This window comes from Lithobates pipiens, unplaced genomic scaffold, assembly GCF_037356315.1.
Source record: "Lithobates pipiens isolate NorthernLeopardFrog02 unplaced genomic scaffold, aLitPip1_a1.2 Scaffold_16, whole genome shotgun sequence".
In the NCBI taxonomy this organism is placed as follows: Eukaryota; Metazoa; Chordata; class Amphibia; order Anura; family Ranidae; genus Lithobates; species Lithobates pipiens.
The window spans coordinates 603643069-603664544 of NW_027507748.1; the positions used below are offsets into that span (position 1 = coordinate 603643069).

The 21476-nt window shown below is 39.0% G+C and overlaps 1 protein-coding gene across 1 annotated transcript; it reads right to left on the bottom strand.

Annotated features, from left to right (window-relative positions):
- Positions 1-302: 302 nt before the first annotated feature.
- Positions 303-20244, bottom strand: LOC143983880 (gap junction beta-2 protein-like). Its single transcript, XM_077483998.1, has 2 exons — positions 20084-20244; positions 303-6420 (listed from the first exon to the last, which is right to left on the bottom strand). The coding sequence occupies exon 2, from the start codon at positions 6400-6402 to the stop codon at positions 5638-5640; it is 765 nt and encodes a 254-aa protein (XP_077340124.1). The 5' UTR covers positions 6403-6420; positions 20084-20244; the 3' UTR covers positions 303-5637.
- Positions 20245-21476: the final 1232 nt, after the last annotated feature.

Genomic DNA, 21476 nt, shown 5'->3' on the forward strand with positions numbered 1-21476 from the left:
CCAATCTGCAATGAATTCTTCTGTTCTATATGTATGCCAAAATCTCTTTACCACTGTGCCCTGTACTAACTTACTTGAATAAATGAATTCTACCATTGGAAAAATATTTTATTTTATAATAGGGAGAGGAAAGCCTATTGAATAAAAAAGTTATTTTTATAATCAACTCCTAAAAATAGATCATTTACACGTTTATGTTAAAATCACAATGAAGTCAGTCTGGTTAGACTCTAGAAAAGTTAAAGTGTTTGATACATGTAATATTTTCAATGATTTTCAGTGAATAACAGAGAAAGAAAATATAAAGTATTAAAAATATTTATTGAAACTAAAACATACAACAAAAAAATGTAGTTTTATGTTTTGACATTTGCACTTGCAGTGCTCCCTCTAGTGACCTATTGCTGAAAAAACAGCTGATTGCATTTTCTAACTGGATTACAATTCAGAAGCACCTTTAAAAAAAAAAAAACAGATATGAGAGACCAAGCGCTGTAGTGTGGTCATTGTTGTTTTAGAGTTTATCCAACAAAAGAAATATTTAAACTGTGCAGGCCAACTCTAAGCATCCACGTCCCGCAGGCACAAATCCATGGTCTGTTGAGCACATAATTGCAAAAGAAGCATATCCCATAACTTCCTTCTCCCCTTTTTACAAAATGAAATAAAAAATAAAGACATTTCACACTCTGGATGCAAAGTTTCAAGTTCAGTCTATTGTAAAGAAGTATTATCTCCTTTACGGGTCAGTTTCCTCTATAGCAGCAAACATTTGCAAGGTTGCAAGGCAGCATTTTTAGTTCATGTCCACTGCTACTCCTTAGAAACGTAATATTAGGCAGCTTTCATCTAATTCTCTTCATCCTGCCAATTTAAGATTAGTGCAAGTCATTTCAAATACACAAGAACATATATGGACTAATTACTGGTTTGTATAGGAAATACAGAATACTAAGTCAATGAAAAAACTATTTCATAGTGAACACTGCTATTTTTTTTCAGTGTGTCGCTTGTCTCGCATCATCGTGCATCTACCTTTTAATTTTTTATTTCGTGGCAGTGCTTTTATTAGCAAACAAAAATTCCCCACCTTAACACACATAGAGAACTGTGCTAGATGAAATTTAAAGAGTTATGCCCCATACACACGGTCAGATTTTCTGACGGAAAATGTGCAATTGGATCATGTTGTCGGAAAATTCCGACAGTGTGTGGGTTCCATCAGACTTTTTCCGTTGGATTTTCCATCAGATTTTCCGACACACAAAGAGAACAGGATCTGATGCCCCATACACACGGTCGAACTTTCTGACAACAAAATCCGTCGTTTTTTTTATGTTGGCCCAAACTTGTCTTGCATACACACGGTCACACAAAGGTGTCTGAAAATCCGATTGTTCAGAACACGGTGACATATAACATGTACGACGGGACTATAAAGAGACCAGTAGCCAATAGCTTTCATCTCTTAGTCTATTCTGAGCATGCGTGGCATTTTGTCCTTCGGAATTGTCTACACACTGCTCTCAAACTTTGTGCATCGGAAAATCCAATGGAAAAAGTCTGATGGAGCCCACACATGATCGGATTTTCCAACAACATGATCCAATCACACATTTTCCGGTGGAAAATCCGACCGGGTGTAAGGGGCATACAATTTTTTCCGATAACAAAATCCAATTGCGTCAATTCCGATCGTGTGTAGCCTAGTCCGATGCACAAAGTGCCATGCATAAATTACGAGACAAACGCTATTGGCTACTGCCCTCTTTATAGTCCCATCGTACGTGTTGTACGTCACCGTGTTCTTGACGATCGGAAATTCCAACAACTTTGTGCGACCTTGCATAGACAGGTTTCAGCCAACATTCGTCAGAAAAAAACGATGGATTTTGTTGTCGCAATGTCCGACCGTCTGTATGGGGCATTAAAGTATTCCAAGTTCATCAGCCTTCAGCTAATCATATACATGATGTGATTTCCATCTATTATGGATACATAATGGATTATGGACACATCCCCTACCTGACTGATCTTGGGAAGGATGAGAACAATTTTCCAAAATTAATTTTGATTCAAGGTGTTTTATTTTTTCTTGAGCTTAAAGTGGTTGTAAACCCTTACAAACCACTTTGACCTACAGGTAAGCCTAGATTAAGGCTTACCTGTAGGTCCAAGAAATATCTCCCAAACCTATACGGTTTAGGATATATTTGCCCAAAGACGGGCACCGCAGGCGCACTGAGCGGGGCATCGTCGATGACGGCAATGCCGTGAGTCTCGGCTCCCGTGTTCATGCGCAGGAGTGACGTCATCGCTGCTCCGGCGAATCACAGCGCCGGAGCAGCGAGACCCACGGAGACCCACCAAGAAGATGGACGCTCGGAACTACAGGGGACAGCGGTGACTTCGCTGGCTCCTGTGTCAGGTAAGTGACACATAATGGACTACTATATGATGCATAGTAGTCCATTATGCTTTGCCTTTACAGGGAATGAAAGAGGAAGTAAACTCATCAGGGTTTACTTCCTCTTTAAGTCAGCAACAGGGAATGTCGTAAAAAGTCAGCTGAAACAATTCAACGTCCTTAAAAGACATCTATTACAAAAAATACTGTATTCTGAAAACTTTAAGACATTAATGTTAGCATTTAATATATTAGTTCCTTTTTTCATTTTCTATGTTTATTTTCATGTTTTTATCCACCATTACACAGAGACCAAGTTGTACCAACAAATGGGTCAGTGAGGGGGGTGGACACAGCGGTCGTGGGAGTGGTACGCTGCACGCCCCCAAGGGGCGACGAACCTGGAAGAGGCAGGATGACGTACATGCACGTGATCCTGCCTGCCCGTGCCGCTGCATTAAATGGACTGTGGCTGGGCAGCAAGCGGCTAAACAGCTGCAGCAGCTTTTTCTTTATATACTATGAGTATCTCTTTAATGATCAGGTCAAAAATTTTGCAGCATCAGCTAACTTAACAATAATGCCAAGGAACATTCTGTATTTATAAATAAACAAATGTTACATTCTCCAAACATTCACATGTGTTTAACCATTCGCTAATTTAAAACATATTCACCAGGAAGATTCACTGGCAGTGAATATTTGACGAATGTCATATTTACTGCTTCATAAATATGCCCCTAGGATTATTTTGCATACCTAAATTATTTTTTCATTATATAAGAGTATATAAGGATTCAATTTTGGTATGCTGTTAAAAAAAAAAAAATTAAAAAAAAAAAAACTGTTTTTTTAAATTATTATAATCAGAGAAATGTACAAAAATTTCATAAATTGTTTTTTTTTTTCTTCTTTATATATTTAAAAAAATCTAATTCTTAATTAATATTTTTTTTATACCACTGCAAATTCTGCTGCAGCCTGAAGGTGGCAGTGTCAGTCATCTGCAGGCTAAAGGCTTTTTTTTAAGAACAAGAAGCTTTTGAGCCTGCATTTAATCATATTCACATTATCGGAAACCAACCACTCCGATGGTTATTGAGGGCCTGAGATGTCGGTGACAGCAAGGATTGATAGCTGGCAGATACACAATGTGTCAGCTGCTGGCACTTTCCCTGGGTAGTTGGGATATTTATTCACAGATTTTGGGTGGGAAAGGGTTATACTAAGTTAATAAAAGGTGACCTTTGTCAGCACTTTATCAGTGTTGTAGTTTATAGTTTTCTACAGCTTTATAACCTTACTATTATTACCAATCTGCATTTATCAGAATACAATATTGTTTGTGCTAGTGGTCATTTATGGAACATCTTCCCAACCATGATCTCATGTCTATGGAGAGTCTAAAGCCCCATACACACTATCAGATTTTCTGCTGAGTTTTTCCTTCAGATTTACCAAAACCATATAATACGAGGTCAAACTTTAGGAGTTTCAATGTGTATGCAATCAGGCAGGCCCTTCTACTACATGGTTTTGGTAAATCTGAAGGAAAAACTCAGCAGAAAATCTGATAGTGTGTATGGGGCTTTAGACATTCCATATTGTAAGACAGGACAGAGGAAAACTTACGTTTGTTATTTAAAAAAAAGCAAAAAAAAACTACTGTCTCTTTTGCTTGCACAGGCTCTTTGAAGACCTATTGCACTAATGCCGCGTACACACGATCAGACTTTCTGGCAGACAATTTGATCGTGTGTGGGCTCCAGTGGACTTTTTTTCCCCAAAAGTCAGATGGACCTAGAAATAAAACATATTTCAAATCTATCCGACCGACTAAAAATTGGGAAAACCGTTCGTCTGTGTGCTAGTCCAACGGACCAGATACGACGCAAGGACAGCTATTGGCTACTGGCTATTGAACTTCCTTGTTTAGTCCCATTTACGTCATCACATTCAAAATGAACGCACTTAGTTCGGTCGTGTGTGGCTAAGTCCGTTCGTTCAGAAAGTCCATCGGACCTCCGCCGAAAGTCCATCCGGAAGACTGTCGGACCTAGTCTGTCGAAAAGTCTGGTCGTGTGTACGCGGCATAACACAGCATGTCCAAATGTAGACACAGCATTTGTGTAGCCACACCAGGCCTTACAAGGAACCAGTGAAGACAGAAAGGCCATTACTGAGCTGTTTTTCTAAAGTTGTGGGCTCTGGGTCTGTTATTCCAATTCTGATCTTTCTACTTAGTGAAGTCTGAAAATCAGACTTTTTAGACTTCACTGGCTACATGTTAGCTCCACATTTGTGAATAACTAGATGGGGTAACCGCAATCACAATGACACCCCCAAAATCTGCAACAGTAAAAATCAGTAAGTCAAAAATGACAGCTGCCTTATTTCAATGCTCACAGTTTCCCTTTAAAAGCCTTAATCAGGTTAAATGTTTTCACTAAAGGAAACCTTTCTTCACAGAAGCATGAAGACTACCATGGTTAAACCCCTTCTGAAATGCTAGTTGCCTGGCTGTTATGGCTGTCTGGCATTCTAAGTCCCAGATTTGGAACAAGTATACAGCTCAGAAAATTCCGAGCAAAGTCAGCTGTCCTTATCTGCATGCACATTCCAATTAAATGACTCGCAGCATTGGAACCAGTGGGTCAGCTTGACAGCCAGGCAGCCAGCATTTTCAGAATAAGAAGTCAATAAAGGCAATATTCTCCTGGGAAAGGTCTCCTTTAATGTGACAGTTATGTCCAGCCAAGTAAAAAAAATGAAATTTGGATTTCAAGTTAAAAGTGGAGTTATTCTTCCAAATACATTCAATAAGTGTACAAAATCAGTCAGAATTTGGTTTCATTGTTAACATACAATGACAAATCTTGTAACATAAATAGCAAAAAAAAAATGATAACATAAAATAAACAAACACCAAAACATAAAGACATAATATAAAACACTACTGAATTTTAGTCAAAGATGTGCTACTTTAAATTATTCAGAATTCCACCAATGTGTAAACCAATATTTCTAAATTTTCAAAGATACTTTGTAAATTTGCAAAAGCCATCCACCTTACACAGATATCTTAGGATGTTTCTGTGTTGAATTTCTGTCATTCCTAAATATTCAGATCTAGGATACAATTCAATGTATTGTATATAGCAATCCTTCGTCCTTAGGTTTGAAAAAGGGCAGTTAAGGCTGAAGGGTAAACGAATCATTCAATCACTCGATTATTGTTCCTTCTGCTCATTTAGCATATTCTGCTTCTCTTCTTTACCACTTATGTGGTTGGCGTGTTTCCTGGCATTCTTCCTGGCTCTTCTCATGGATGCCTGAATGATGAGATAGGACAACTCTGCCACATTTAGGACCATACAAATGCCAGACACGATAATCATGAAGATGGTAAATACAGTCTTTTCAGTAGGCCTCGAAATAAAACAATCGACCACATTCGGGCAAGGCCAGTTTTCACACTTGACAAGACGTTGCATATGGAAGCCAGTGTAGAGGTAATAGAAGAGATACATGAAAGCAGCCTCAAAGAGCATCCTAAACATGATGCTAACGGTGTAGGTCCACCAAAGTGTACCTTCTATCCGAAATTTCTGCTCTCTTAACTCCTCCAAATCCTTCTCATCAGATTTATCAGACTGACCACACTGCATCTTTTTTTGCAGTTTTCTTTTTTTCCCATGTCTCAAGTAAGCCACATGCATGGCAACCAACAGTGCTGGGGTAGCCACAAAGATGAGTTGAAGGCACCAGAGCCTGATGTGAGACACTGGAAAGTAGTGGTCATAGCACACATTTTTGCACCCAGGTTGTAATGTATTGCAGGTGAAATCTGACTGCTCGTCACCCCAGACACTCTCCGCAGCCACCACCAGAATCATAATTCGGAATATGAACAGGACAGAGAGCCATATCTTGCCAATGCTTGTAGAATGTTTGTTGACCCCTCCAATCACTTCATAAAGAGTTCCCCAATCCATGCCGTCCGATGAACGTTTCTGGAAGACACAATGCCAACATTTAAAAAAAAAAAACATAATGATATTGGGCAAACTATCATAAAACAAACACTCTTCACCAATAATGAAGTAGAAAAGATAGGAAATGGATCTTTTCTTGAAATCATGCTAACAATCAAACTACAAACATATTTTGAAATCACACTAAAAGTCTAACATATTTTGTTATTTCAAAAAAAGTGCAAACAGATAAAGTCACATTACCAACTTTCAGCTACCTAGCAGGAAAACTGTACTTGGTGTATTGTAACAACTTGGCCAACTTAGCAAGACGATTGGTTACATATGTATATAATCCCTATTGATAGATGTAAAATTAAATATATAGAGAGCCCTCTAGTGGTGATATGATGTACATAAAATTGTGAATCCTACTGTTATCTACTTGAATATTCTCAGACAATAGTAAAATCAATTACTACTACTTATTATTTCTAGATTGATGATTTTATGAGGAAAGACGTTAACAATTAAAAACAGAGGGACTAGAAGCAAGTGGGGGAAATGGACGGAATAACTGGTAATACATATATTACAATCAAGCCAAAAAATTGCTTCTTTTTTTTTATATATATAATATATGTATATCAGAAAGTTCCTCTCATTTTGTTGTTCACAAAAAAAAAAAATCTATGTTTTTATTAGCTCTTTTTATTCTCTTAAAATTTTTTGCTGATTTTTTTATTATTATGGATTCATTCAATGGACACATTTCTCCATCACAGGTGGTAAGAGTGCATACATCTTCCACACTCACCTAATACTGAATGAAAGGAACTTTGGAGTTTTTTTCATATGAAAAGATGTATCCTAACCTATGCCTCTCACACTAATTATGACATGAAAGTGCCTTGTAAAAATGGAAGGTTGTGCTGATGCAAATGAGGGGAAAAAATGTATAAGCATTCTAAAGCACTATAATCGTTGATGTTAGGAATTGATTGGACATGTGGGCAAAATGTGATCATAAAAACACCTTTCCAGTGAAAGATCATTACATTACACAATTGATTTGATTGCTCAAGCGTGCATATTTAGGAGGAAGAACTGGAGTAAATAGTAGAGTAACCTGATATAGCTCAGCAATCAGCTAAAAAAAGAACACTTGATTGCTGTTTGCCCTAAAGATTAGAGTGAAAAACTGCTTGTTCCCATTGGGGTCATCACCTGACCTGAATTGGCTACACTATAAAGCCAGCCCTAGATGGTTCGTATCTCGGCTAGTTCAGCAGGGACCAGCCGAGATTCGAACCAAGTATAGGCAGGCTGAATGTGCCCAAGTTGATCAATCGATCAACTTGGGTACAACCAGTCTGTCGGATTTTACATGTGGTTATTGCTAGCAACTATTATAGCCGCTAGCAATAATCACTGTGTTCTCCCAGCGGGGATGGCTTCCCCCACCAGGAGAACACAATGGCTCCACGGAATGGATTCCCCCATCAACACTGACTGTGTTGATGGTGGAATCGAGCGATTTTCTTTCATGCAACTCGTGGTTGCAGGAAAGAAAAACGCTCTGTCTATGGTCGACTTAAAAGATACCTATACATATCTTGAGTTAGCCCTGTTACCACCACCAATCTCAACAAACATCGACTGGAAAGTTGAAGGAGCCAAGTGGAAAATTTGGCAGCCAAACAGGGAATGCATACTATCAGATACAGGCGATATTTCAATATCCTAAGGCTGGTCATACATGGCTTGAATCTGGGCCGGTTTAGCAAGAACCGGCCGAGATTCGAACCGTTAATGGGCAGGCTGAATGTACCAAGTTGATTGAGCTATCAACTTGGGTACAACCAACTTACCGGATTCTCTTGAGATTACCGCTAGTGGCTGCTATATAATCACAGTCTACTCCCGGGGGAATGGCTTTCCCTGCTGGGAGAACACAATGGCTCGGCAGGAGAAATTCCCATCAGCACTGTCTGTGTTAATGGGGGAATCCTGCAAAAAAATTTCCTGCAACCCATGGTTGCAGGAAAGAAATTTGCACCATGTATGGCCAACAGGGGAGATGCCTCCATCCACCCTATATAGCATAGTGGAGGAATCTATTCCACTCATTACTATTCTCTCATTCAGCCCACTGAGTACCTCAACAAACGCCTGGAACACAGATGTGTCATTTTCAAACCACTGGTCACATCCATCTGCCAAAGCTAATATATACTTTATCAAAGGTTATCTCAGTGTTTTTCATTAACCAAAGTATACTTTGTAACTGTATTTTATCAGCAAAAAGGAATAGTGTTCATTTCTCTGGAGAAATGCCAGATATTGATACATACAGGATAACAGAAATGACCTATCTTGAATCTCAGGAAATATATCTTTGACTAAAAAAGCCTTTCATTTTGGGTATTGAGGAACAATTAAAACTCCTATCTGTTCTTTACTGATATCCAGGGTGCCATTAAAGAGACTTCCCCTTTACTTCCTGCCCTGGCAACAATGGTTTCAGCGGACAGGAAGTGGGGAAAAATCTGCAACAGAGACACAGGCAGAAATAAAATTCTGTCAGGGGTTCTAGCCTCCCCTTATGCTACTAAAGAAAAGCATTTTTTTCTCTGTGTTGCTATCTGTGTTGCTATTGGAGATTCCCTCACTTCCTGGTTGGTGAACCTGTTGTAAGCAGGACAGGAAGTGAGGGGAAATCACTCTATTTCAAGGATAAGTTCATGTGTGGGACATGTTACACCCATATTTAGCATCTAACATGTCACATGCTTGAGCACCTCCACCCCCTAATCCCCCCTCCCTGTGACAGCGAGCGAGGGACCTTCTCCCCCGCAGCTGCTGTCCCATTTTAACATCTGTGAATGAAGAAACTACAAGTCCCATCTTCACTGTGGCAGACAGCTTGTAGTTTTTTTTTTTGTCTACGCTTGTTGCCTACCTTAGAAGTTCTGCAAAATATGTCTGGTGTGAATGATCCTGAACTCGTGACAGAACCAACTGAAATGCAATACAGTTTCAGTTTTTCATTTAACTATTAAAAATGTAAATAACTAGTCACACCGAGCCTTTCCTGCGGTATAGACAGAAAAGTCTGTCAATGAATGTCTGAGTATGGTGGGCACATAGTGCTGGGTTGGCAAGTCCAAGGGTCAGGTAAGAGCTTTCCTACACAAATAACTAGACGAGCTTCACATCTCCCAGGTTTACTATAGACTGCTGAACTTTGCTGTGTGTACATTTTATTCTCTTGTATAGGCTGAAAAGTAAATTTATGAGTCACTGGAGATTGTCACTCTTATCATCTTGGAACTTTCTCTTTTTTACAAGGTAATGTTTGTGAATTTAAGTCACTGAGTCAACATAGAGTACAAAAACTGTGCACTTAAAAGAAAGACTCTCAATTCTTTGTTTCCAAAATATTAAGAGATACAAAACTTGGCCTATTGGGATTGATTTACCAAAGGCAAGTAGGCTGTTCATTTCGCAAAGGATTTTTCCCTTAGGTTGGTGAGTAAGGTGAAAATTCCTTTTGCATAGGATACCCAATTTTGTGCAAGGAAATTAAAAGAAAGCAGCGGGTTTGAGTTAGGCACTTGAAAACTGGCTATAAAAAGGCTAGCTCTTTTGCGCGGCCCGTGTCCCAGTGTAAAAGGACTCCTAAACTTTGACGGTTAAACCTAGAAGCTGATTTTGCAATCTCCAGCTTTAGTAAATCAAACCCTATATGTCTGCTTGCACATGACTGGATGATAGAAGCCAGCTGGACTTCATCTCAGCTTCACTAAGCTAAGGGAAAATTCTCTTGTAAGGTAAAAATACCCTTAAAAAATTAACAGCTATTTTACTTTTAATAAATAAACCAAAATGTCTCACAGTGCCAGTATTGCTTATGACCACAAATCAGATTAAAACCTGCAATGGAAAAATGATGGCAGGGGGTGGAGCTTTTAATCGGATTGGTGGCTATAGTGCAATCCTGATATATACACCTCTATGGACAATATGGCTTATTTAAAGTCCATTTGCACCCATCATTTCATGATGCTCATATTTTATATCCATGGGAGGAATTTTAACCCACTGCTGTTGTCAGTGGAAGGAATGGTGACTCGTAGTTGGTGTCAGTGGGCAGTATAGTGTCTCATTTCAGTGGGAGGAAAAGTGCCCAAAGGGCTGGATAAAGACAAGCCAAAGGCTGCATACAGCCCATGTGCCACATTTTAGAAGCCACTAGCATAGAACATTGTGCGTCGCTGTACACTAAAATCTGTACCTCATTTGTGTATCATACAAGTCCAGGGTGATGTAAAGAGTGTGGACTACTTAACCTACACTGTGCTTAGTTAAATATGCCTAAATATGTAACATATAACACAAAGTCATACATGGAAACAAAGAGTATAGTATGTAGTAAACAAAACTGTTAACTAAGCTTGAATATGTAATTATAAGTACTACAAGGTAATATGTAGGATGAAAAGGAAACAAAAAGTATAGCAAACAAAACTGTAACATAAGCCTGAATATGTGAAATATAAGTAACACAAAGTAATATGTAGAATGCAAAGAATGCAAGAGAAACAGAAAGTACAGTAAACAAAGCTTTTAAAAAGCACGAATAAGTAACATATATCACAAAGTAATACTGTATGTAGGATGCAAATGAAAAACGTATTTTAAACAAAACTGTAAAATATGCCTGAATAAGTAATATATAAGATGCAAAAGAAACAAAAAAAAATAATATACAAAGCTTTAAAAAGCTTGAATATGTGAATCATATGACACAAAGTAACATGTAGCATGCAAATGGAAAAGCATATAGCAAACAGAAAACAAAAGTGTGGTGTACTAACGCAGGTGATTGTGTCCTGTGTTATATAACAGCACTCTGTAGAACATTACTAAACATAATGTACTAGAGACCAAAACGTAATATATAGTATACAAGAAAAGTCATCTATACAATCTAAAATTCATAGATGTGTTTCATGTTTAATGAAGGTGACACCCGGTGAGTAACAGTAACTGGTCACAGCCAGGTAAGACTTAGAACCAGCTTTTCATCCTACATAAAGAGGGTGTAATTAATGTCATACAGGAGACATCACTCTGTATTCCTTTGTAGCAATAGCGTAGCACTTTTATATATATGAGGTGTGACGACAAACATCCAATAAACAATTTATCCAGGAAGTGGATATAAAGACTTGCTAATGAAGAGCTGGCTTTACTAGTTGTTTTATTAAAGGTGTTTACAAAGCTGCATCCCCAAAACAGTGGGACACCTCACCTACCATAGTGTGCCTGGTGTGAAACCATCAAAAAAAAGTTCTGTGTGATGCCGAGGCTGGATTATGACAACAAGACAAATTATCTTCCACCCATCAATCAGTATTTCATTTTTACTCCTTAATCTGCAGCAGGAAATTGAGCCATGGACTATTTCTGGTTACTAAGGACAATGCCTCCACTTAGTTTGCCATACATTTCTTAAATAACCCTTTGATTGATCCTGCTTAAGTTATTACTATTGCTTTAGCAAGAAATAAAGTTACAAAGGTGATATTAACATGGTTTTATAGCAACACTACAACATCCTTTGTGATTGCACTGGTGAAAAGTCAATGGGAACAAGGTTGTGACCAGTGGTACAAGTCAGAAATCACCCAACTACTGGGCAATGTTTGGCTCCCGGAGGACCTTTAGCTAGCCAAAGCTTGATACCACTGCCAAGTTCATGACTGCTTTGGCGGAGAGCACCCTTCACACTAGGACATTCTAGATCTGTCTTTCTCAAACTTTTCAACACAGAGGAAACCCTTAAAATAGCTTTCTGGTCTCAGTGAACCCCTGCTAAAATGTACTATATCTACAACTATATCTACATAATACATTAGTGTGATATTCAGTGGGAAGAATGCTTCTTATATTTGTCATCATTGGGAAGAATTACCCCTTAACAGATCTAACATACAGATCAAACTTATCTAAGAGGCAGAAATTGGTTGTTGCTCAAGGAACCCCTTGCAACCTCTAGATGAACCCTAGGGTTCCATTGAGCCCTGGCTGAAAAACCTGTTCTAGTTGCGGTGTAGTTATAGTACAATATTATGGTTTTGCTTAACTGAAGCCCAAATGTTTCTTTTCATTTTGGATAGAGTTGGGGAGTGTTAGAACCTCATAATTTTTTTACCATCTTTGATTTATCAGGGAGATTTCCCCTCACTTCCTGTCCTATAGCCCCAACAAGGCAGTAAGAAGAAATCGCTCCAAATTGTGGTAAATCTCTCATTGTCAACAGGGTCACCAGAACTAGTGTCTCCATTGGAAAATCCAATTCTGGTGACAACTCAAAATTTGGGATTTTATTTTGCTTTGATAATGGTCATCTGGAGAAAAAGAGAGGGAGAAAGGGTGAATATCCCTAAAGGCGATAAAGACATCTATTAAACCTAGAAGAAGTTCTGACTTCTCTCCACGTTATCCAAAACAAAAAAAAACAAAAAAAGGCTTTGCCTTTAGTTAAACATTAAATTAGAGTGTCTCTATAATTGTCAACCACATCATGTCCTATTTCTAACTAACTGCTCAGGGATTTGCATTGGGTGTGTGTAGTAATGCTAATACTTGTACCTCCAAGACAGCTGGAAAGCCACACATTGTCTAACATCTACACAGGTTGTGTAATGATGGTGACTACCACTGATTTCACCAACACTCTGCCACACTGACCATATACGTAACAATAGCTGAACACAGACTTCATTCTTTCATTAAAAGGTGATCATTCATCTCAACAAAGGAAGAGATTGTTCAGTTGAATGTAGTGTGATTTCCAGCTTTCTAAGCTGGCTGTATTCAGACTGGGGAGCAAGGATCTTTACTCTATGACCGGCTTTGTGCTATCTATGTGAGACAGTCTTCTTCTTCTTATTATTATTATATAAAATATACCTATCATGACAGAATTATGAAGGTGCCATTGCCGACCTTCTTCTGAAGATGTTTCTTTTCTAGCAGTTATGCTGACCTCCATTCTTCAATCAGCCCTGAGTCACTGACTTGGAACAACTATGCAGAGAAAGTCAGAGAAAAGTTCTTATCTATATACTTGTTCTGGGGCATTAACTTAGAAATTATTACTGTAAATCTGGCCATACAATGAGCAAATTTCAGTTGGTTCCTGATGAACCAGCAAATTTGGTTCAGTGAGTGGCCCTAATCATTTAGACAAATGTCGATCGTTCAATTGACGTTTGTCAGAGGAGCCTGTCGGAAAAATATCATCCAAACAGCAGCTGCATCCAGTCAGATACAGCCGCTGTGCAGGTATTCTGACAACTTCTATCAGAATACACTAGCCCAGCCAGGGGTTTCATCTACGCACACTGTTTAGTGTGAATGGGGAAATCTATGATTTCTTTTGTTCAGCCTATATATCTAACAGTGTTGGGCCAAATTTAGAAGGTCAACACGACAACTGTCATTTTCACTCAGGAGGGATAAGCAGCCTCCATGTTTCCTCTTCTGAAAGACTGAGTGCTAATGCCAATACACAGAGTGTACAAACTTTTGCACACTAACATCTTTAAAGAATCACAAAATACGTATAAAGCTTCTAATCCTACAAATCCATTGAATGCTTTAAATCTCTTAATAAAGAAACTTCCATCAAATAACAATACACATGCTACAACTCATCTGTATGTAACTAAAACATGTTCTCATTCACCAGTCTTATACATTAGGAATTTATATTTACAGTATGTTCGAATTCTGTTCCCTGACAAAAAAATAACAATTTTATACAATCAAACCTAAATGTAGTAATCTATTGTATATGAAGGAACTATCGGATGGCCATGCAATGCACAAGACTGCCATACAGTGCAATAATAAGTATGGAATTTTAATGATTACACTAGATGGCTTTGGAAGATGGGCACGTCATAACTTATTTTTTTTCATTCTCTGTGTCTCTCTGCTGATGAAGCAGAGATGAATATATGATAACCCATTTCTTCTCTGTGGGCACCAATAAGGAGCTTACAAAACAAGAACCAGAAGAGTACATGCAACAGTTCCGCCTTGTCATGCATGTCCAACACAACAAGAAAGGTCCCCAGAATATAGCCTATAGATTTGAGATCCCCCCAAGGAAAATAAAGGACTGATTAAAAAAAATGAGATCTCACTATCCTGGAATCGGTAGATCCATGTGACCTGAATAAGCTGGCACATTATAATCAAGGTGTGTCGACATCCACCCTAATGAGAGCTATAGTTTTTTAATGAGTGTTTCTGCTGTGTTGAAACATGTATTAGGATCAGCACTCCAACAGAATCGCGCTGTAGAGACGTATGCTCTTTACGTCCATGGTCTTTATCTGCTATTACATGGGTTTTTGGCTGTTGGTAAATCCCAGACTGGCTTTCTCTATCTCAGAGTCAATATTTTCCCATTGGGAACCCCTTTGCTGCCCAAACATTTCTTATATTACAGAGCTAAATGGTGGTTCCATGTTCTCCAAAGGATTCTGCACTACTTAAAATAAGTTCACTTGGCATCCGGGTGTCAGAGGGTATCATTTTTGTTGTGGCCTTGTTAGAGGGGTGAAGATCCATACTATTGTGCAGAAATCTTGCCGATAGAGTTCTGGTAAATTGAAGAAGATGGCCGCTAATTCAAAGCACCACTGTCTAAAACTGAATTATCAGTATCAGTTTTGGGTGGACTTGGCCTTTAATGACACTCTAGCCCAGTCAGATAACCTAACTACGTATGGTCATCATTTGTTTAGATTGGGCAGATTTGGGCAGAAAAACTTGGTTAGAGTCATGAAAATTATCATCAGAATACCAGAACATTACTGTCATTAACATTATATGATATTGTCTGAAGGGAAATAAAGACAGGCCAAGTGCAAGAGTAAAGTCTTGTTCATGCAGTTCAAAATTGGTCAGTTCAGCAGAACTGACCAAGGGGCATGGAGAAAGAATCGGCCAGCGCTGGATGATGACAATAGAGATTTCCGGTGACCAGAAGGTCACCAGTCATCTCTATGACCGTTGGAGGCCCGGGCGCGACGCCATAACATCGCTCCCAGGTACCCAGAAAAAAACGAAGACGCAATCGTGGCTGTCAGCATGAGATCAGTGAATTTTTTTTCCAGATCTCATGCTTTCCAGCCTGGAGGAGAGATGTGGGGTCTTATTGACCCCGCATCTCTCCATAAAGAGGACCGGTCACAATACATTCCTATTACAAGGGATGTTTAGTCCCGCCCACATATGTAAACGCCGCTCAAACCACACATGTGAGGTATCGCCACGTGCGATAGAAAAATATAATTTTTGGGGGTTTTGAGTAATTTTCTAGCAAAAAATGATGATTTTTACATGAAGGAGAGAAGTGCCAGAATAGGCCTGGTATTGAATAGGCCCGGTATTGGTATCAACATACACTTAATCATGACAATCTCCCTTCTGTAGGTGACTGCAGACATGGCTAGCCAACAATTATTAAGGAAACCAGATATTTGAAAGGTTAGAGGTCCAATTGTTATTATTTTCCCTCAAGTTTAACTACCCTAGGCTGAGTGTTCAGGTTCATAAACTTGTCAGCCAAATATTCTTTCTAAAGCTGGATACACGTTATACAATTGTTGCTGTTCAATTTCCTTTAGATTTACCTTCAACTATATAGTGCAAGGGCCTGCCCGAATGCATACAATTTGAAAAATGTATATAGTGTAAGTAGCCAGCTTTAGGCAGGCCATGCATTATGCAAATGTATTTTCTTTCAACCCCCCTGCAGTGCTATTGTGTTCTGCTCACGGGAAGCTCAGAGTGCCTTCCCCACTGCAGAATACAATGATCACTGATGGTGGCTATATATGCATTGACTTCAGTACAACCAGCCTGCCCATAGACAGATCAATGATTCTGCCAGTTCCTGCTGGACCAGCCAAATTTCGATCTGTCTATGACCAGCTTAAAGGTGGTTGTATTCGGTTCACATATCCAACAGCCTTCTTAAGTTTTTGGCCAACTTCAAAGTACCTATAAACATGCAAGATAGAGAGGAGAAACCACCATGGGGAAGCTATGTCTCCAATATATGTTGCCAACATCCCTTAATTTAATGTATAAAGAAAAAAGTACCCGCCGAAGGTTGCTGTATGAGAAGCAACCTTCGTGTCCTTCATTAGCTCTCCATGAGCTTGGTATCATAACTTGTATCATGTATCCTATATTCTTATGGTGATGTTTGCACCAACATGTTTTTTAATACTTTAACAAAATCTTTTTTTATGTTTTAACATAAATGTCCATTATAGTTTGCCCTTAAAGTCCAATAGTACCTGGGGGGGGGGTGTTACTTTTTTCTTTATACTATAAACATGCAATGCTTTCTAGATGCTGCTGACCGCAGTCAGAGTAGGCAAAGATCCTCATGTGTATGTTTTATGCGTGTGCAGGAAACATCCCCAGCTGACCATTTTTTGGTAGATATGGCGGTTTGCTGTGTTGGATTTTTTTGTCCAAACACTGTTGATTCGGCCAAGATTAGCTGACAGTTTTCAGGAGATATTGCAGATTGCTGTGCTGTATATTTTTGACCAAGCACTTTTGATTCCCCCAAGATACGCCAAAATAGGTAATCACAAATTTACTAAACCTGGTGCACACAGAATCTGGTGCAGCTGTGCATAGTAACCAATCAGCTTCTAACTTCAGCTTGTTCAATTAAGTTTTGACAATAAGGCCCCTTTCACACGAGGTGGAATTCGTCCAAGCGGATCCGCCTGCTCACCGCGGGATCTCTCCGCTGATCCCTGCTGAGCAGGCGGATGACAAGTCCATGTCTGCCGCGCTATGCAGAGCGGACACGGACACAGCCCACTGTTCTCTATGGGGTGGTTGGATTGAAAGAGATTGCATGTCTGTGAACATGTCTATCCCCATTGTCTGTTTTTAGTGTTTTTAGTGAACTGGATCAAATAAGATACTGGCGGGTGACAGTGGACACATCTGCCGTCCACTGACTTCCACCTCCCCATACAGAAAAAAAAGGTGGTTTGATTGGGTCCGAATGAACAGGCAGACCTTATCAGTCTGTTGGTGTGAAAGAGCCTAAGACAAAGAAGCTGATTGGTTACTATGCGCAGCTGCACCAGATTGGAGTGCTTTCGTAAAGCTCCGCCATTGTGCCTGCATGTCTGACATTGCTTGGGTGACTAGGGTCAGTTTACTCTATATATAAAATGCTTTTATCTTAATAACTTGTTTTTCCAGATCAAAGCACTATGGTTTGTTATTCATAGTTAATATTTCCATGTTAACATACAACCATTAGAACTACTTCAATAGATTGGTCAAATTAACTGTCCTGATGTAAAAATAAACAGCTTGTTCGCACCCAGATAACCACCTTCACCAATTACCTGGGTGCAACACACATCAATTTGCTCTGCACGTGAGCTAAAACAAAGTGCTGTATAATGGTGCCTATAGACAACTTTAGTTGGTATAGACTATAGATTACATTTATGCACCCCCAGGCATCTACAACCTCTAGGGAGGACCTAAACATGGTTGGTCAACCATACAAGTTTGGCCCAAACACAAGGGATAAGGAAAACCCACTGCAGCCACCTCCATGTAATGGTTTACCAAGTGATAAACAATGTTTTCCAACATATCCAACCCTGAATGAGCCTCAGCCTGTAGTGTCTACAAATGAATCAAAGATATTAGATTCCACTTGATGTGGCGTCTATATTTACTACAAAGATAAAACATCAGTTCAAAGATTAAACATCTCTATCTGAAAAAAGAAGCCAAATCCTATTAGGTTTCATTTATAAAAACATCTGCAATAATGTCCGTCTGTATTATATAACGGCTACAAATCAGAATCACACATACACTAAGAAGACCAGTTGAGGGTGAGATTCACACTGTCTCTTTGTCCAAGACTGTACATTAGCAGAAATTGACAATTTTGAGTTCTCAATGAAATAGAAATTGAGGAGAAATCTTCCAATGGGGGCACTTGTTCTGGTGACAACTATCTGAGAAAAGATTCCCTTCATTTTGTAGTGATTTCTCGCACTTCCTGTTTTGTCTCTAACACAGTAACTAAAGGAAACTCTCCAATGGCACAGAGACAGGAAAAACGTAACAGCTTACGCCATACTCTATCCAAAATCAGAAACCAGTTTTGGCTTTGGATATATCTTAAAAGTTAGCTTGCTTTGCCTTCAAATATCCATTCAGGTTCAAGGGAATGTAAAAAAATACAGAAATTTCTGATGAACCTGTTTGGGTATTTCACAAAAAACACACTAGGACACCTCTTCTCAATCTGTTTACCCGAAGGAACACTTAAATTAATTTCTCAAGCAAGCTTTCTAAAATGATTCCACCTAAAACTCATGGCATAACAACATGATCAGAAATAAACTGCCCCATACATTGACCGTCAATGTCAATGGCAAATCGCCTAGTTCAGTGATGGCGAACCTTGGCACCCCAGATGTTTTGGAACTACATTTCCCATGATGCTCATGCACTCTGCAGTGTAGTTGAGCATCATGGGAAATGTAGTTCCAAAACATCTGGGGTGCCAAGGTTTGCCATCACTGCCCTAGTTTAATTAGATGTCAATATAGACCGATCAGTCCACCAATACCCCCTTGTCAGGGAACGCCTTACAAGGTACCCTGGGGTCCTACATAACCCTGGTTGAGAAAGGATGGACTAGGATGACATTCACTCCTTAAATTTCTGTAAAGATTAACAAAACTGGGTACATATGGATCGAAATTCCTGTTAAACCGTCCGAATATCATCTGCGAGTAACGCTCAGTTCACACTGCCGCAACTTAGGATCGGACTTGTGAGACTCCAAGTTGCACAACATATGAAATCCCATGTTAGTAAATGAGTAAATGACTATCAGTCCCTCTGACTTTAGAAAAGGTCCCTGTACTACTTCAAGGCGACTTCTATCCAACGTGTGCCTATAGACATCAGTGGAAGTCGCCTTCAAGTCACATCCTCATCCCTATTAATGTGATTTGGATCTGACATTAGAGGAAGATTACCCAGGTATTCCCTGAAAGTCGCTTCAAAGTCACATCAAAGTAGTACTCCTGCCTGGCAAAGTCGCACCGTAACTCGGGCGACTTTCAGATCGTTAGAATGTGACCCTACAGCAGTAAAGACAGAACTCATTCTAAACACCTACAAATAAGACCCAACCAGCATATGTGCTGCCAATGCGATAGGAATAATAGTCTGTTACCTGTCTAGAGTCCATGCCCTGTGGTAGAATCACGGCGAGTGACCACACATTACAGATTTGGTCCTGATCCCTCTCTTTCTTTTAAATGAATCGGCACATGTGTAGTATAATTATAAGCTTACATCATGTAGTTATAAATCGTTACATTCTGCTCACTTCCCTTGTTTTGAACATTGGATAATATTTTTCAGCTGAGGAAACATTGTTTGTTTCCATTCTTCAGTGATTCAATATATAGATATGTACAGCAATGGATTATTCACTCACACCTGGACTCAGGTACAGAACATTTATATATGTCACCAATGTCATAAGACATCTACATACACTGCAATGGAATGAGGAAGACAGGAGGACACTTACCTGATCTCAGAGCCTACAGGTAGGTGATGTGAGGTCCCCAGGGAAGTGGGCACCTCCAGTCCTGATTCTCCACCTGTGTGTCAGTGCAGATGCCAGATCACAGATGCCAGATCACAGATCCCAGATCCCAGATCCCAGATCACACCTCCACCACCTCCTCCTTCTCTCTATAGGACGTTCTGCACACTCAGGCACACAGCTACTATTTATCATTGCCTGGCTCCGCCCACAACCCCCTCCCGATCTCTGCCCTCCTATACACCCGACAATACTTTCTATTCTTTTCACCGGAGAAAGACATGGAATCGAATGTTGTACACATTGTCCGAGGGAGAGAGAATGTCAGAAGAGGCACATACCGGAGTCCTGGAGCCGGAGCGGCGCTATGGGCAGAGTGATAGGGGGGCGCCCGACTATAGGGGGCGCGTTCTTATAGCCGCCACTGGGGGGCGCTCAGCGGATTAGGTCATTCCAGAGATCATTTCTCTAGGGGAGTCATCAGATAGTAAATGAGCACAGACCCCCCCCCCCCAAAATAAGGGTTTCAGATATAAATCTGATCTCTAACTCGAAGTAAGGAAATAAATATAGAATGATGTGTCTGCTGAACAGCTATTTTATTCCGACTTGTTTTTGCAAAAAAATATTGAATTGGTATTTGTTGGTGCAGATTTTATATTTTATTTATATAGAGAGAATAAATAGCATACTGTATATTGCTGTGCCTATAGCAGGAGATTGAAATATACAAAGCTCTCACATCACATCCCCATCATTAGTCCATTTTATCAGTCCAGTTTTATTTCTCACAATTTTCAGTAAAAAAAAAATATATATATATATATATATATATATATATATATATATATATATACACACACACATATATATATATATATATATATATATATATATATATATATATATATATATATATACATACATATATATATATATATATATATATATACACACACACACACATATATATATATATATATATATATATATATACATATATATATATATATATACATATATATATATATATATACATATATATATATATATATATACATATATATATATATATATATATATATATATATATATATATATATACATATATATACACGTGTGTGGTCTTTATGCAGGTAGCTTGTGATTGCATATCATGTAATGATAACATAAAGATGGTGGTGATGTTGCACACTGTTACATTTATTTTATTTTCTTACCCCAGAAATATAATATTTAGTTGCTTTAGGACACAGCTTTTTCGCTATTTTAACAGTCAGGGGAGACAAGAACTTAGGTCATGATTTAGGGGGTTGCTGGGGTGAGCTGTGTGCCTCCGATTTTGGTTGTGCACCCCCAGGTCTCTAAGCCCACG

What these genes read in the sequence shown, in the direction of transcription:
- LOC143983880 (XM_077483998.1), bottom strand. Translation starts at nt 6,402, where the DNA reads ATGGATTGGGGAACTCTTTATGAAGTGATTGGAGGGGTCAACAAACAT.